The sequence below is a fragment of the Oncorhynchus tshawytscha genome, linkage group LG09 (genome assembly GCF_018296145.1).
Source record: "Oncorhynchus tshawytscha isolate Ot180627B linkage group LG09, Otsh_v2.0, whole genome shotgun sequence".
Lineage (NCBI taxonomy): Eukaryota > Metazoa > Chordata > Actinopteri > Salmoniformes > Salmonidae > Oncorhynchus > Oncorhynchus tshawytscha.
The window spans coordinates 74,691,396-74,709,313 of record NC_056437.1 but is presented as its reverse complement, the minus strand read 5'-3'; the positions used below and the strand labels follow the sequence as shown (position 1 = coordinate 74,709,313).

At 44.0% G+C, this 17,918-nt stretch overlaps 2 protein-coding genes across 4 annotated transcripts in view; one reads left to right on the top strand and one right to left on the bottom strand.

Annotated features, from left to right (window-relative positions):
• Positions 1-15,418, top strand: part of LOC112226025 (protein tweety homolog 3) — a 61,828-nt gene extending 46,410 nt beyond the window's left edge. The window contains exons 11-14 of the mRNA XM_024390213.2: positions 2,703-2,839; positions 4,899-5,075; positions 5,747-5,825; positions 11,717-15,418. Coding sequence (XP_024245981.2) covers positions 2,703-2,839; positions 4,899-5,075; positions 5,747-5,825; positions 11,717-11,887 — 564 coding nt within the window. The 3' untranslated portion in view covers positions 11,888-15,418. The remainder of the gene's footprint in view (positions 1-2,702; positions 2,840-4,898; positions 5,076-5,746; positions 5,826-11,716) is intronic.
• The window catches only part of LOC112245989 (rRNA methyltransferase 2, mitochondrial-like), a 227,643-nt gene that overhangs the window by 77,498 nt on the left and 132,227 nt on the right, over positions 1-17,918 (bottom strand). The window lies entirely within an intron of this gene.

Genomic DNA, 17,918 nt, shown 5'->3' with positions numbered 1-17,918 from the left:
GTAGGTTAGTTGTGTTTCTATGACGTGATGTGAACCTCTAGCCTGTGCACTAGTTGTCATAGATACATGTGTATGACATGGCAACCAGACAGCAGTGATGAGAGGAAAGTTACATAAAGGGTTATTATTTTTTGAAGGTATAGCTCATAGTTTTCACAATATCGCAATATTATTTTTGCGCTAGTTGACTGTACCTGCACCAAAACTCCAGTATAGCTTGTTCTCCATCTTCTTTTTAAATAGAGAGCCCATTTTGTTTTCAGCTTTTTTAAGTGACTTGATCAATTCATCTTCTCATGGCTCGACTCGCAAGAAAGTCACAGTATCGAACCGCAGTACATAATAGAATTGTGAGAATCGCAATACATATCGTATTGGCACCTAAGTAACGCCCTACTAGACAGTGGAGTGTACTATGTGCAGACAGATCTGTGACCATTTTAGTGGTATTGTATCCAGGCATTGCAAAACTTCACATTTGTGTATGTATGTACAGGTGCGTACGTACATTTCAACAAATTTTTTCTGACTCACAATTCCTGACAAGGCGTCATGAGGAAGGAAAATGTGGATATATTCGCATTCGTATTGTGCCGCTAGAGGTTCTTCTTGGACCGGCCCAAGACGGACGAGTGCGAAAGCATTTGCCAAGAATGTTTTCATTAATCTGTACGTACAGTTGAAGTCGGAAGTTTATATACACCTTAGCCAAATACATTTCAACGCATTTATTCACATTTCCTGACAAGGCGTCATGAGGAAGGAAAATAATGTGGATATATTGAAGCAACATCTCAAGAAGTTAAAGCTTGGTCACAAATGGGTCTTCCAAATGGACAATGACCCCAAGCATACTTCCAGAGTTGTGTCAAAATGGCTTAAGGACAACAAAAGTCAAGGTATTAGAGTGGCCATCACAAAGCCCTGACCCCACACCTATTGAAAATGTGAGGGCAGAACTGAAAAAGTGTGTGCGAGCAAGGAGGCCTACAAACCTGACTCAGTTACACCAGCTCTGTCAGGAGGAATGGGCCAAAATTCACCCAACTTATTGTGGGAAGCTTGTGGAAGGCTACCTGAAACATTTGACCCAAGTTAAACAATTTAAAGGCACTGCTACCAAATACTAATTAAGTGTATGTAAACTTCTGACCCAATGTGATGAAAGAAATACAAGCTGAAATAAATCATTCTCTCTTCCGTTATTCTGACATTTCACATTCTTAAAATAAAGTGGTGATCCTAACAGACCTAAGACAGGGAATATTTACTAGGATTAAATGTCAGAAATTGTGAAAAACTGAGTTTAAATGTATTTGATTAAGGTGTATGTAAACTTCCGACTTCAACGTGTCTGTTTGTATGACATCTACTAATGATCTAACGTCATGCACCATCACATAATTGAAGAGACTGATGCACTGTACCACCCTGTGGATACCGTGATCATAAATAATGTCAGGTACCATTATAAATTACTTGTCTGTTGTTGTGTTCCAGGACTATGTCCAGGCTATAACAGGCTTGTGTTATTAACTGTGTTGTTGTGTTCCAGGACTTTGTCCAGGCTATAACAGGGTTGTGTTGTGTTCCAGGACTATGTCCAGGCTATAACAGGCTTGTGTTGTGTTCCAGGACTATGTCCAGGCTATAACAGGGTTGTGTTGTGTTCCAGGACCATGCCCAGGCTATAACTGGGTTGTGTTGTGTTCCAGGACCTTGTCCAGGCTATAACAGCGTTGTGTTATTAACTGTGTTATTGTGTTCCAGGACTATGTCCAGGCTTTAACAGGCTTGTGTTATTAACGGTGTTGTGTTCCAGGACTATGTCCAGGCTATAACAGGCTTGTGTTGTGTTCCAGGACTTTGTCCAGGCTTTAACAGGCTTGTGTTGTGTTCCAGGACTATGTCCAGGCTATAACAGGCTTGTGTTGTGTTCCAGGACTTTGTCCAGGCTTTAACAGGCTTGTGTTGTGTTCCAGGACTTTGTCCAGGCTTTAACAGGCTTGTGTTGTGTTCCAGGACTATGTCCAGGCTATAACAGGCTTGTGTTATTAACTGTGTTGTGTTCCAGGACTTTGTCCAGGCTATAACAGGGTTGTGTTGTGTTCCAGGACTTTGTCCAGGCTATAACAGGCTTGTGTTGTGTTCCAGGACTTTGTCCAGGCTTTAACAGGCTTGTGTTGTGTTCCAGGACTTTGTCCAGGCTTTAACAGGCTTGTGTTGTGTTCCAGGACTTTGTCCAGGCTATAACAGGCTTGTGTTATTAACTGTGTTGTGTTCCAGGACTTTGTCCAGGCTATAACAGGGTTGTGTTGTGTTCCAGGACTATGTCCAGGCTTTAACAGGCTTGTGTTGTGTTCCAGGACTATATCCAGGCTATAACAGGCTTGTGTTATTAACTGTGTTGTGTTCCAGGACTTTGTCCAGGCTATAACAGGGTTGCGTTATTAACTGTGTTGTGTTCCAGGACTTTGTCCAGGCTATAACAGGGTTGTGTTGTGTTCCAGGACTTCGTCCAGGCTATAACAGGCTTGTGTTATTAACTGTGTTGTGTTCCAGGACTTTGTCCAGGCTATAACAGGGTTGTGTTGTGTTCCAGGACTATGTCCAGGCTATAACAGGCTTGTGTTGTGTTCCAGGACTATGTCCAGGCTATAACAGGGTTGTGTTATTAACTGTGTTGCTGTGTTGTGTTCCAGGACTATGTCCAGGCTATAACAGGCTTGTGTTATGATGGACTGGAGGGCCTGATCTACCTGGTGCTCTTCTCCTTCGTCACGGCTCTCATGTTCAGCTCCATCGTCTGCAGCCTACCTCACACCTGGAACAACAAGAGGTCAGAACCCTTCTCCCGTACACACCACTATCCTCCAGTACCACATACAGTCCGTCCAATTGGACCTCGATGCTATTTCTGTTTCTATGTTAGTGTTCCATGTCTATGAGGAAAATGGTTCAGAAAATAAACTATGTTTTAAGTATTTCAGGGTTAGAGAAACTGTTTAGAATTGCTTCCAATAGAACTCATACATTAGTTAATAGAGCTTTTGCCTGAACCACGGGCTGTAGCCTCTTGAGTCCCATTTTTACATTACACAGAAATGACTCAAATGATAATGATTTGCCTGTAGACAGACAGAGACAATACTATTATAGAATTTAATCATTTTTTTCCTGAAGAGTTTCTAAACCCCTGACTAAATGTGTTAGCTGCTTTAAGTCTTCCGTTGCTAGTGTGTAGAACACAACGTGTTCCATCAGACCTGGCCAGGAGGGCCCAGCTGCTTCCCCAAAAATATCACTTCCTGTTATCCCCCTCTCCCTAATCGTGCAAAGCTTTGCCTAAATCTATTGCAACCATTGCATGGAGTTGTGTAATTTTGGAGGTTGACGTTGTACTTTATGAAATCCATCTGATTTCCCTCCGCTGGGTGCCCCTATCAGCAGCAGATGGATAGGATGAATCATAATGCCTTGTAAGAGAGATGAGTTAGCTGTCCCAGGCCACGCCTCCAGTTTAACTCCACTATGTAATTAGCAGAGTTCTGAGGATACTGGCGAATATGTTATGTGCTGCAGTTTGATCTCAGCTCACTGTTCCTGTTATACAGCAAAGGGTTTTGCGTAGGAATGCATCTTCTAAATGACATGGTTGTTTGAGTAATAAACTCATTGTTTTAATAACGCATGTAGTTCTTAATAACCCAACATTAAGCTTCACTGCTTTTAATGCCATAAAACACTCCATTGGTATGTTTTATATATGAACACGGTCATGTTGGAAATGAGTTATACCCCCCCCCCTCCCCACTACATACTCTGTCTTTGTAATGTTCTGTATGGGTGAATGCTGCTGCCCTGAATGGGATGATGTCATTAATTAGCTGTGTGGAGGAGAACGCTGTGGGTGGTGTGTTGAACACTAGAGGGAGACAAGCACCACCATGTCATCATCATCATCAGCGCTATTCACTGCAGCGCCACAAGGGCTGGTTTTTGTCTTCTTTTGTGGTCCATGTTTTATACCTTGACCGTTGTGCTACAGGGGGAAATGTCTTTGTTTATTGGAAATGTGACGATGTGGGCTTTCAGTGGTGCCCTTGCGCTAGTCACGATCACAGCTCCTGTTTGAACAGAAATGGCAAAGTAAACCAAATCCGTATTGTAGCAGATGAATCTGTAATATTTGTGTGGAAACTGAATACATGTTTATCTTAGTGGAGCGTGGTTTTATTCCTTAAGCTCAGTGTGGATTTGCTCATTTCCCTTTCTCAAAGAGAACACACTTTCGTCTCCCCTTGGGCAGTGAAGAAATTGACTAGAAACGTGGCTGTGGATGAATGCAAAACGTGACTGTGAATGTGCCTGTTTTTGTGCTGCTGCTGATCTCCCCGTCAGTGGGAGAGGGGCGCCACCTTGTGGCCGTTTGTCACTCTGCAGGGTTGTAGTCAATTCCATTTCAATTTGGAAATAAACTGTCATTCCAATTTTTGTCCCCCACGATGAAATTGAGAATGGGACTGTGGATGTGTCCTTGTCTGTTTGTACGTTCGTCACATGCAATAGCCCGAGTTTGACAATTTGGGTGAATGATGCGTCTTTCCATAGAGATCTGACATTTACAAAATGACACTGATTTGCCCAAGGCATGAGCTATAGTAATTAACTGAAATGTGTTAGTCACATGTAATATCTCAATTGGTCCAAGCAGGGGGTGCTGCATCCTTAGGGTATGACATGCTTTCTGTTGCCTTTTCCTTTTCTATGAGAAAATGTGGAAGTCAGATTGGAATTTCTGTTTTATTCCTGAATTGAAATGGAATTGACGCCAACCCTGGTAGTATGTGTCCTAGTGGATGTGTGACTCAGCAGTGTCTCTCTCTGTGTCTCTATAGGAACGAGGCGGACAGCGAGGAGGAGTCCGTGTCCCACGGAGGCAGACTGCAGAACCACGACAACCTGTACCGCGTCCACATGCCCAGCCTGTACAGCTGTGGCAGCAGCTACGGCAGCGAGACCAGCATCCCTGCTGCAGCCCACACCGTCAGCAACGCCCCTGTCACAGAGTACATGTGAGTACAGTAACACCAGTCCCGTGGAACACTCGTCTCAAAGAGAATCGCTGGGCAGCAGTGGGTGCACTTCCCCTCCACTTTCTCAGTGTTGAAAGGTTCAAACCAGGCTGTGGTGGTGAGGGTTGAGGAATGTGAGATGCCATGTGACCCAGGGCTGTACTAGCCTCCACGTTTAGGGCACTGCTGAGAAAGAGAGGAGCGGCGCTCTGCTCCCCCCGTAGAGGGTCACATTCTGGCGGCCATGAGTGATGCAGCTGTTGCTCTCCAGCTGTGGTTCTTTGAAACCCAACAGCCTTATGAATGGACCTCTTAGGATTTAGGATGTGGGTCTGGGGGAGGGGATTTGGAGGTACTCTGGTTTTGGTGGATTGTACAGTACAGTACAGCCATGGATGTTCTGTGGGGTTCTGTGTCTGTGGTGCCTGAAGGGGTTTAAATGGTATCATGAACTATTTGTATATGTGGGTATGTTCTTCTGTGGCATGGAAAGTATATTTTGAGGGTCAGTAAGTCATGTACGTGTTTGTGCACCTGTGTGTGTGTGTGTGTGTGTGTGTGTGTGTGTGTGTGTGTGTGTGTGTGTGTGTGCGCGTGTGTGTGTCCTGCAGCTGTAGTTCCATCCCTGCCTGTGTTTAACCTTGGGAGTGTGTGTGTGTTCTGTTACACAGGACCCAGAATGCCAATGCCTTCCAGAACCCGCGGTGTGAGAACACCCCACTGATAGAGAGAGAGTCGCCTCCTCCCTCGGTAAGTGTCCCAATGTCTACGTTATACACTGATGGACAGAACACCTCCACTGACTGGGTCATTTGGCAGCCATTGTGTAGGACACGATAATGATGATAATGAAAGATCTTTCCGACGAGATCTTGTTTTAAAGTAAACAGTCTGCCAACAGGGCCTGGTTTTGGAACTGATGTCTCGGTGTAGTCGGCGTTTTGTTTTTGCCTCTTATTTTGACATATTCAAGTTTGGCTCACAGTAAGAGCTAGAGTCAACATGACGATCCTAGCTACCAGTCTCCACAGGTTGTGTGTTGTAAGTCAACCTGAATCCCTCTGTCAGTGGTCCCTGGTCCTCCCTGGCCGGTCGCCCTCCTGTCCTGGAGGCTGAGCCCCTCCTTGGTGTCAGTGTGTCTGCTTGGGCCTAGACTCTGCGCTGTGCATCTTCTCTATACTGTCTTGTCGCTGTTGTTTTCTTTCCTGCAAACCCACACAGTTGTATTTGACTGCCGACATGGACAGTTACAGCCGCAACAGCTGGCAGTTAAAGCCCTCGGCGAGTGAGAGATCGTTTTGGTAACCTCCTCCGCTATGCTAACAGGTACAGACAATGCCCACCCCTCCCACCCACCCACCCACCTTCACTTACTGGCCTGTGTTCCCCCAAACCAAGTCTACTCCCCCCCAACCCCAACCACCCACGCCCTATCCAGAGTTACCTGCCACCCCACTGCCCCTCCTGTGTCTTGCTAGTGTGACCCCTCACCTAACGCGTGTCCCCTGACTGTTGCCTTGGGCAGCATGCCTTCCTATCCCCCAGCACTGCAGCTGTTTTAGGTGGTACACGTCACGTTCTTGTCCTGCCTCCAGGCCCACCATGGCCTTTCTTTCAGGAACATTTAAGCCTACGTCCGACAGAAAACGGCATTCACGTAACTGCGTTGCAGTCTGCCGAGCCCTTCAGACTGTTGCATTCCCCTTTCCACCTGAACCAGGGAGGGTCTGGTCAGGAGTGGACACTGAATGACCTCTGAGTGGACTTTTTTAGGGATTGACGGTTTTGAAAAAGGAACGAGTTAATTACTATAGAAGAGAACAACTTTATCCAGTTTGTTGCCAGGAGATTCCCCTGGTCCAGGACTTGTACTGGTTCATTTTGGAAGTCTTGAGTTCTTCTGTGAGCCAGAACATCTTTCTGCTATTGTCAGGTTGTTCCACCTATGTGTCCGTCTCTCTCCTGGCCTTCCGAGCTCATAGATGAACACTATAAAGGGTAGAATGGCTACTGAGTGTGGAGTGGGATGATCTCCACCTCACTTTACCTCTAAGTCTAAGAGACTCCCATTGAAAGTCATGATGATCTGGCAAGGCCACTTTGCAGTACAATCGTGTGCAGGATATAACGTCTGGTTATATCCAGTTGGCCGAGCATGGAGCTGGCAACACTGATGATCATAGGTGCACGCATGACTGCAAGTCGCTTTGGATAAAAGCTGAATGGCATGTATATTCTATAGGAGGTATAGTCAAGTGGAATAAGTCCTGTTTGTTCTGTAAACCTGTCACATCCTTTCACAGAGTATGTACTGCAAGTGCACCTGGTTTTGTGTCTGCTCCTTCCTTTGCAATAAATACATTGTAATGTACACAGATGTGACAACCCAACCCAATTCCAGTATGGTTTATTATCTTTAAATACAGTATGATAAGCCCTCACTTTCCCATGTTAGAATCATTCATAACCACTATAACAAACTATTATTTTGGCAAGTCTGGAGAAGCTTCTGATAGTCTAATTGATGTCATTTGAGTCAATTGGAGGTGTAGCTGTCAATGTATTTCAAGGCCTACCTTCAAACCTAGTGCCTCTTTCCTTGACATCATGGGAAAATCCAAATAAATCAGCCAAGACTTCAGGAAAAAAAATTGTAGACCTCCACAAGTCTGGCTCATCATTGGGAGCAATTTCCAAACACCTGAAGGTACCACGTTCATCTGTATAAACAATAGTATGCAAGTATAATCACCATGGTACCACACAGCCGTCATATCAGGAAGGAGATGCGTTCTGTCTCCTAGAGATGAACGTACTTTGGTGCGAAAAGTGCAAATCAATCCCAGAACAACAGCAAAGGACCTTGTGAAGATGCTGGAGGAAACACGTACAAAAGTATCTGTATCCACAGTAAAACGAGTCCTATATCAACTTAACCTGAAAGGCCGCTCAAGCAAGGAAGAAGCCACTGCTCCAAAACAGCCATAAAAAAGCCAGACTATGGTTTGCAACTGCACATGGGGACAAAGATTGTACTTTTTGGAGAAATGTCCTCTGGTCTGATGAAACAAAAATAGAACTGTTTGGCCATAATGACCATCGTTATGTTTGGAGGAAGAAGGGGGAGACTTGCAAGCCAAAGAACACCATCCCAACCGTGAAGCACAGGGGTGTCGGCAGCATGGTTGGGGGGTGCTTTGCTACAGGAGGGACTGGTGCACTTCACAAAAAATATGGCATATTGAGGAAGGAAAATTATGTGGATATATTGAAGCAACATCTCAAGCCATCAGTCAGGAAGTTAAAGCTTGGCTTCCAAATGGACAATGACAACAAGCATACTTCCAAATTTGTGGCAAAATGGCTTAAGTACAACAAAGTCAAGGTATTGGGGTGGCCATCACAAAGCCCTGACCTCAATCCTAGAAAATTTGTGGGCAGAACTGAAAAAGCATGTGCGAGCAAGGAGGCCTACAAACCTGACTCAGTTACACCAACTCTGTCAGGAGGAATGGGCCAAAATTCACCCAATTTATTGTGTGAAGCTTGTGGAATGCTACCCGAAACGTTTGACCCATGTTAAACAATTTTAAAGGCAATGCTACCAAATACTAATTGAGTGTATGTAAACTTCTGACCCCCTGGGAATGTGATGAAAGAAATACATGCTGAAATCAATCATTCTCTCTACTATTATTCTGACATTTCACATTCTTAAAATAAAGTGGTGATCCTAACTGACCTAAAACAGGGAATTTTTTACCAGGATTAAATGTCAGGAATTGAATTTAAATGCATCTACAGTGCCTTGCGAAAGTATTCGGCCCCCTTGAACTTTGCAACCTTTTGCCACATTTCAGGCTTCAAACATAAAGATATAAAACTGTATGTTATTGTGAAGAATCAACAACAAGTGGGACACAATCATGAAGTGGAACGACATTTATTGGATATTTCAAACTTTTTTAACAAATCAAAAACTGAAAAATTGGGCGTGCAAAGTTATTCAGCCCCCTTAAGTTAATACTTTGTAGCGCCACCTTTTTCTGCGATTGCAGCTGTAAGTCGCTTGGGGTATGTCTCTATCAGTTTTGCACATCGAGAGACTGACATTTTTTCCCATTCCTCCTTGCAAAACAGCTCGAGCTCAGTGAGGTTGGATGGAGAGCATTTGTGAACAGCAGTTTTCAGTTCTTTCCACAGATTCTCGATTTGATTCAGGTCTGACTTTGACTTGGCCATTCTAACACCTGGATATGTTTATTTTTGAACCATTCCATTGTAGATTTTGCTTTATGTTTTGGATCATTGTCTTGTTGGAAGACAAATCTCCGTCCCAGTCTCAGGTCTTTGCAGACTCCATCAGGTTTTCTTCCAGAATGGTCCTGTATTTGGCTCCATCCATCTTCCCATCAATTTTAACCATCTTCCCTGCCCCTGCTGAAGAAAAGCAGGCCCAAACCATGATGCTGCCACCACCATGTTTGACAGTGGGGATGTTGTGTTCAGGTGATGAGCTGTGTTGCTTTTACGCCAAACATAACGCTTTGCATTGTTGCCAAAAAGTTCAATTTTGGTTTCATCTGACCAGAGCACCTTCTTCCACATGTTTGGTGTGTCTCCCAGGTGGCTTGTGGCAAACTTTAAACGACACTTTTTATGGATATCTTTAAGAAATGGCTTTCTTCTTGCCACTCTTCCATAAAGGCCAGATTTGTGCAATATACGACTGATTGTTGTCCTATGGATCTCCCACCTCAGCTGTAGATCTCTGCAGTTCATCCAGAGTGATCATGGGCTGCATCTCTGATCAGTCTTCCTTGTATGAGCTGAAAGTTTAAAGGGACGGCCAGGTGTTGATAGATTTGCAGTGGTCTGAACATTATGATCCTCACTGAACTCTGGAGAGTTTGCTGCACTGAAAGTAAAGGGGCTGGAATAATTTTGCACGCCCAATTTTTCAGTTTTTGATTTGTTAAAAAAGTTTGAAATATCCACAAATGTGCATGATTGTGTCCCAATTCTTCACAAAAAAATAGTTTTATATCTTTATGTTTGAAGCCTGAAATGTGGCAAAAGGTTAACCAGGACCTACAGCATTCACCACTAGTACCTACTTCTAGTATCCTCACTACCTACAGAACTCTGACTGTTGTGTTCAGGAGTGATGAGCTGTGTTGCTTGGTTTTGCATCTATTCACATGTTTGTGGCTTTTAAACGACACTTTTTATGAATCTTTAAGAAATGGCTTTCTTCCCATTCCTCTTCCAAAAGGCCAGATTTGTCAGTGATTGTTGTCCTATGGACAGAGTTCCCACCTCAGCTGTAGATCTCTGCAGTTCATCCACAGATTGGCTGCATTTGATTCAGGTCTGGACTTTGTTGGCCATTCTAACACCTGGATATTTGCAGTGGTCTGAACCATTCCATTTAATATTTGCTTTATGTTTTGGATCATATGGGAAATCAAATTTGTATCCAAATCTCAGGTCTTTTGCAGACTCCATCAACAGTTCTTCCAGACCTGGTCCTGGGCTCCATCCATCTTCCCATCATGATGCCATCTTCCCTTTTAACGGACCTCTGAAGAAAACCAGGCCCAAAAATTTACCACCATGTTTACAGTGGGGATGTATGTGTATCAGGGTGATGAGTCATTTAGGTCAACATTGGACATTCAGAATCTACGAACTTTGCATTTTGCCAAAAACGTTAATTTTGCACAATTTTTCAGTTTTCATTTGTTACCAGAGTTTGACCTTCTTCCACATGTTTGGTGTCTCCCAGGTGATTGTGTCCAAACTTTAAACGTTGTTATGGATATCTTCAAAAAATAGTTTTATCTTCTTGCCACTCTTCCATAAAGGCCAGATTTGTGCAATATACGACTGATTGTTGTCCTACAGTATCTACCCACAGTATCTACCACTGCAGTATCTACCACTAGTGATCTACCTCTTGGCTATCTCTGATCAGTATCTACCACTAGTATCTACCTGACAGTATCTACCACAGTATTTACCAGACTAGTTCACTGTATCCTTCCATTTCAATAGTATCCACTAGTATCTGAGATGTTTAAAGCTTGGGAACCACAGTATCTACCACTGAGATATCTACCTGTAACCACTAGTATCTATTGCTGATCCTAGGTGTCCACAATAGGCTGTCCAAATGACTCCCAGGGTGACATTCCCACAATGCAAAGCCCCGGTGCTGTATCGCAAATGGACTCTGCTCAGTGACTCAATTTAAAATGAATTAATGGACACTGAATTTTTTCTCTGTTGGTGTTGTCATCTGTGATGTGTGGAGCTTGTTCATTCTCCAGCCCTCACAGCCAAACCCTCTCTATTGATTTGTTAAGGTGACCTGTTGTTCTCAGCTTGTTACATTAGTCATGCTTTTTTGATGTCAGGGAAAAGACCTGCACTTTCAAACATAGAACATATCAAATATACACCCCTGAGGCAGAGGCAACATGTAAAGACTTCTGTCTTCATTACAATATTTTCCAGAGGCCCTTTCAATCCTTTTCAATTTTTGTATAGTTCTCTATTGGATGAAAATGTTTCATCTGTGAATACACGGGTCATCCCATGCTGTTTTGTTACGCCTGCATGTCTCTTTCTCTCAACAGTACACCTCCAGCATGAGGGCCAAGTACCTGGCCAACAGCGGACCGGGTCCCAGTACCTCCACCCCCGTACCTCCACAGCACCCATCACAGCACCAAGAACACGAATCGGCACACCACTCACGACAGCACACTCCACACCGCCCACCAAATCACCCAGCGGCGCAGCTCTAGACAACACCGGGGGCGTGACCCACCAACAGACACACCAGTGTGGAACCACCTAGCCTCTGGAAACTCTTCTCCAATGCCCCTCAACATCTCTGTGACGTCATCGCCATCCTCATCCAGGCTACAGTCCCCATCTCCTTTCCTCTTCACTCTTACTGGCCCTCTCCCCCAGCAACAACTTCAAACATCTGAGCCAAATATTTCATTTGAAGTGTGCTTGATGGCAGAGCAAAGAAAGGAACACGCAAGGCAGACTCATCATGTAAATAGTTCTGTCGTCATTACAATGTTTTCCTTAGGCCCTTTCATGATGTTTCCAGATGGCCAGTCTGAGCTGGGCCACAGCGGAGCAGCTAGTCAGTGCAGGGTGAGGGCCAATGGGAGGTTATTTCCAGCATTGTGTGATCTCTGTCATCTTCCTCATGGGCTGCTAGTGGACTGACTGAGTGGTGGCCCTTGTTCCCCTGCTACCCCCTGCCACCGCCTCGCCTCAGTGCTGGGCCACCCTCGTGGCCCAGGGACAATACAGACTAATGAGGCAACTGGCCTCCAGTTCTTCATAAACGATCTCTGCTCCTTTTCCACTCCTCTGTCTGCTCAGTCCACCAAATATAATCTTGAACGGAGTGATATCATCTTACGTGAGGATATGTTGCTCAAACAACATCTTTTGGTTTTATTTGTCTGCCACTTGTGGGGTCTCCCTGTATTTGATATTGTATGAAAGAGACATCCACCATCAAATGGTCTCCATGTTACCCACTGCAAAAACCACTGGTTATGGTGCTGTGAAGGAGAGAACACCCGACGAGATAATGAAACTAAACTGCCATTGCTTTGGTGAGGACTGAGACCGTTATGGGAATATCTAGCACTGATTACTATTGATAGTGATTTTGTTCAATATGTTGCTACGTACTGTTCTCTCTCTCTCTCTCTCTCTCATTGCTGTAGGAGATGTTGAGCAATGCCTTACACAGAGAGCTGTGGAAAGGCCTAGAAACTACTGTTCTCTCACACCCTTTTACAGAACTAGGCCTCTGTCATGGCAAGTTGGGATCCAGGCACGGTTCCTCAACGGCCGGATGTACCTCAACAATACTATGGCCATGATATGTCTGAACGACAAAGACCAGTGTTTCTCAAGCATTCCGTGTGAGTGTTCTTCATAATAGTGAAACATCTCAGTTCCTCGTGTAATCCTGTTATCTGGAGGACTTGCAACACGACCAGTAGAACGCCGGATCGAGGAAAGGGCATTAACATCAGTGGTATTATCCGTTCTCTCAATCCATGTGTCTGACGAGATCACACTGATATATCGTTACTACTGTCTAACCAGCTGAGACTGCTGATTGCTTATCCACGTAGACATCAGCTTGTTATTGCATTTGTCTCAGACTGTGAGTGGGACCAGTTATCTCATTTCATAATGTCTTATAGTAGTAGGTCTATGACTGGAAAAGACTGGGCTCTCTTAACTCTTACATTAGTCCTGACCTGCATGTTTGTGGCTGTTGTCCCCCCCCCCCTCCCCCAGGGGGAGTGATATAGTATGCCACTATTCCTGGAAAATGACTGAAGCTACATAGATTTTGAACTGGAGAGTTTTGCTGTGGAAAAAGACGAGTTTATTTTCGATTCCAGCGTCTGCTCTTGGATGATGTGAACTGAAAAGATGGATGAAGCTCACTGAAGACGAGGAGCTGTGAACGGTGGGACCCGCTGTCCTCTCAACAATACCACAGACCGCTGTCATCAGAGCTCTAATTCTCATTACATCCAACAGTTTGGTCAATTGAGGATATGCTTAATAAAAGGTTCACACTTCTATGGTAAGGTTTTGTTCCCAAACCGGAAGACTATTCAGACCAGGAAAGGAAACATTTTGAAACTAACAGAAGCACAAGCTTTTTTTTGTTCAACACACAGATATGAGGACTGGTTCCAGGTTGCTGAGAGACCAAACAAAAGAGGAGATTTCCTCCACCATTATAAGACTCATTTAAAAGATCATTTGCAGTGCTCTGCTGTTAGCCAGGTATCTTGTACTGGTGTTGGTGTTCGTCTGCGTACAGTGGTCGGTGTGTTTGCTTGCCAGTCTCCTGTCCTCCCAACAGATCTCTGACCGTCTCACACAGTTCAACCTCTGCTGAACCCTATGGATATAGTCACAGACTGTAACATCACGTTACATCCAGTGTCTGGAGGCTGTGTACATGTATTAGTATGTATTTCTTCTAAAGAGGTGTAGAATTCATGTGTTCTAGTATACGGTTATGCATGTTACAACAGCCAAGACAACTGCAAAATGGACGTCCTAATGCACCAGCATTTCATGGTCACAAAGATGTTTTAGCATAAAGAAATATTTTGGAGAGAGAGAAAAAATACAACTGCGGTAGTTGTTTCACAATGGGTGAATTGAAGGAATGCTGTGGTGACACGGGTTCACTTGTACCATTTACCTTTTCAGCAAGAACATCCTACTTTCCTGTGGACTCCTAAAGCATGGTGCCTCTTCAAACGTAGAGTGAAATATTGTTGTACGTTGTTGCTACCGACGCTTCTCTTGGCGCTCCTTCGTTCTGCGTTGTAATCGATATGAGAGGTGTGGTTCTTTCTTCAGTCTGTGCCAATAACCAAACACAACACCTTACCTTTACTAGGATCTTTTTAAATGTCTCACGTAGGCCTGTTTGTACAGTTCACAGCACTATGGTTGCCTGAGCAACCAAACGAGGAGAATGAGCCCTACATTTTGAACTGAAAATTAATTGTTATTTTATTCTCTGTGTGAAAGACCATTTATTATAGTAATGATGCATTTTTACTGTTTTTAGAGTAGTCATATTCTCTTTGTTAATGTTGTAATGCTAGACCAATGTACAGACTTTAAAGGGATACTTCGGGATTTTGGCTATTAAGCCCTTTATCTACTTCCCCAGAGTCAGATGAACTAATAGACCACCGTCTCTGCATCCAGTATGAGTTAGAGGTAGATCTGCGAGCCAATGCTAACTAGCGATAGCTGAATGAGTGGAAGTGTATGGTATCTACTAGCAAATGCACTAACGCTAGTGAGAAACTTCCTTCAAACTGCACGCAGAGACAAAAAAATGGAATATACCAGTGCATTGGACTATGGGGCAGTAGATAAAGGGATTGATTGCAAAAATGCTGTAGTATCCCTTATAACATGTTTGCTAAATGAGCTGGTGAAGTTGACATTTCCTTTGTCATTGTGATGAAATCTTTTTTGCTTCATTAAAAAAAAGTAATTTACCATTGATTATTTTTAGTGTTCATTGCATATATTACAATGTGTAGCAAGCAGAACATTTTTCTTGCTTTTATGGGAATACGATTTAGTTTGTCTTTCATTGCTTTGTTTTGATAACATTTCCCTGTTGATTTACTCATTTGTTTTCATATTATTTTAAAGCAATTACTAAAATATTGTACATGTTAAACCTGTGGTTTTATTGAGCTTGAACTCAGTGTTTTGAGATTAAACCAACCTTAACTGTTGAACCCTGACTTGTCTTTACATGTAGTGAAGAATAGACCATGTTGATCATAACTGTTTTCAAATGGACAGAAATGCATGATTTATATGAGAGTTTGATTTGAACTCAGGCTTCCACTGTAAAATAATGTAGCCTATGGGCAGCTACCAATGGTGAACAAAGATAAGATTTCTTGCTCCACTTGGCTGACATTGTCACTGGTAGCACTAGGTAGCAGCAGAACTGCACAGTGTCTCAGTAAATATATCTGCGCTATAGTACTCTGAGGTGATGGTTGTTTGTTGAAACAAGTATTTTGATATTCAACACAGCAGGCTTTGTTACAGGCAGTAATATAGCTCAAATGTATTTCTGGGATGTGCTATTGTTCTCTGTAGTGTGCAGATTGAAAGACTATAGGCCTGGATGTCCTGTTGGCTGGAGGAGAAAGGCTGTGTTGTCTGTGTAACCTCACTGGGCAGGCGAGAGGCCAGTGTCACAAACAGGACAGACGTCCAGCATTGTCTCCTTCCTGTAGGGCAGAACGTCAGGCAGCTGCTGTCTCTCCAAGACTGGCGTCCTGTCTAGTCTAAGGGGGGTTGGAGGGATGGGAACGGGGATGGATGAGTGAATGGTCCCTCAATCCTGAATGATCATGAGCCAAAGTACTTTAATCCTAGTATTTTGTTCATACCATTTTACTACAAATGTGACGTTAGGGACTCAGCCTTTACGATACATGAATTTAACAAACATGACAGAAATGTCCAACAAATCCTTTTAAATCAAATCGGTTTTGTCACGTGTTCTTCCAACATAGTATGAACAAAGAAAACTGGTCAACACTTCTTCCTGGATCGTAGGATGATGATAAGTGAACAGCTGGAGAAGTAGATGAACTCAGCAGCTGTCCATTCCTTCTGGCCACTCACTGCACTGTCATCAGTTTGGAAGGTCCATTTAGTATCTCGCACCAGATGTGAACTTTGGTAACTCTTTAGGGTATATGTTAAGTATGCATGGAGACAACAATGCATATCAGATTATCTTATTTTGGTTTTACATGTAAATGGTTAATGATGCTTATGATATTCGCCCAAAAAAATGTATTACTTTTGCTAATTCTTGTGATTACTACATATTCAGACATCTACCCGCTTTCCTTCCCTGCTTCTCAAATGTTTCAGTTTGACTGAGAAGTAAAGAAACAAAGCAGAACGGTGTTTAAATAGTCTCGTTTCTCCTGAAGAGGCAGCCAAGTTTTTCGCAAATGCACCGGAAATGTATTCAGCGAGAAGGAGCGCGCTAATGAAATTTCACACAGTCTTACTCTTGAGGAAATTGAATTACTCCCCATTGTTGAATTGGAGGAATGCATTGCTAATGCATTGAGGTGGAGGGCTGAATGACGGAGCAGGGCGAGATGGTGCCAGGGCCCTCTGACCCCCAGCAGATACTTCCTGAGTCGGGCCTGGGCGCGCAGCCAGATGCTCCTACACTAGCACAGCTCTCTCCTCTGGAGGATTCTAACCCCAGCTATCTCTCCTCTGGAGGATTCTAACCCCAGCTATCTCTCCTCTGGAGGATTCTAACCCCAGCTATCTCTCCTCTGGAGGATTCTAACCTCCGCTATCTCTCCTCTGGAGGATTCTAACCTCCGCTATCTCTCTAGGACTCTGAGCAGCTGCATGACAGACCAGACAGAAGAAGCCTATTAGTGTAGATGCCTCTAAATTGTCATCCATTTTAGCTTGAATTAGAAAAGTCTAATTCTAGAGGATGTCTCGGTGTATTCTGATTCACTCTTTTTTAACACAATGTACAGTAGTGTCCTGTGGGACTGAGCCAGGCAGAGAGCAGTGAATGCAGGTCCCAGGCATCTGACTGGAGGGACGTCCTACCAGGCACATTGTAGTTGGAGTCATGGGAGGGCCTGGGAGTCAAGGAGACAGGGTGTGTTGCTTGTCCCTCCTTTGTGGCTGGACTCAAAAGAGAGAGGCAGCTGTATCCTGGGGGGGGGGTCTGTGTTACTCACATCCCAGCAGCTCTTTTACACACATCCCCCACACACCAGGAGGGGGAATGAGGGATCGCTAGAACTACCCTGTTGCCCCCTCCCTAACCTTTTATTCCATGGCTGTGCTCAAAGCCAGTCATTTTGAAAAGCAAGCATTGGTATTGGTTCAGGGTAGTTATCTTCTCAAGCAAATCTCCTCCTCCCTCTCACTGTCCTACTTTTTACATTGATCTAAACCGTATTCCTCTTCGTTCCTAGGCTTTGAGGAGAGTCTTGCCTCCTGGGCAAAACTACTGTCTTGAACCAATGTTTTTCCACCACCTCTGGTTTAACAGGTTTAACAAGGTACATTTTCACATTAGTTTGCCACACTTGCCGTGAATGTGGCCACATTCCTCCTGTAGAAGCAACAATGGCTGGAAATGGCATTTACAGAACGAGCTGTTGTGTTAGAAGGCAGGGTGACTTGTATATCGCTACAAAGAACTGGTCTTCCTCTGTGATGACG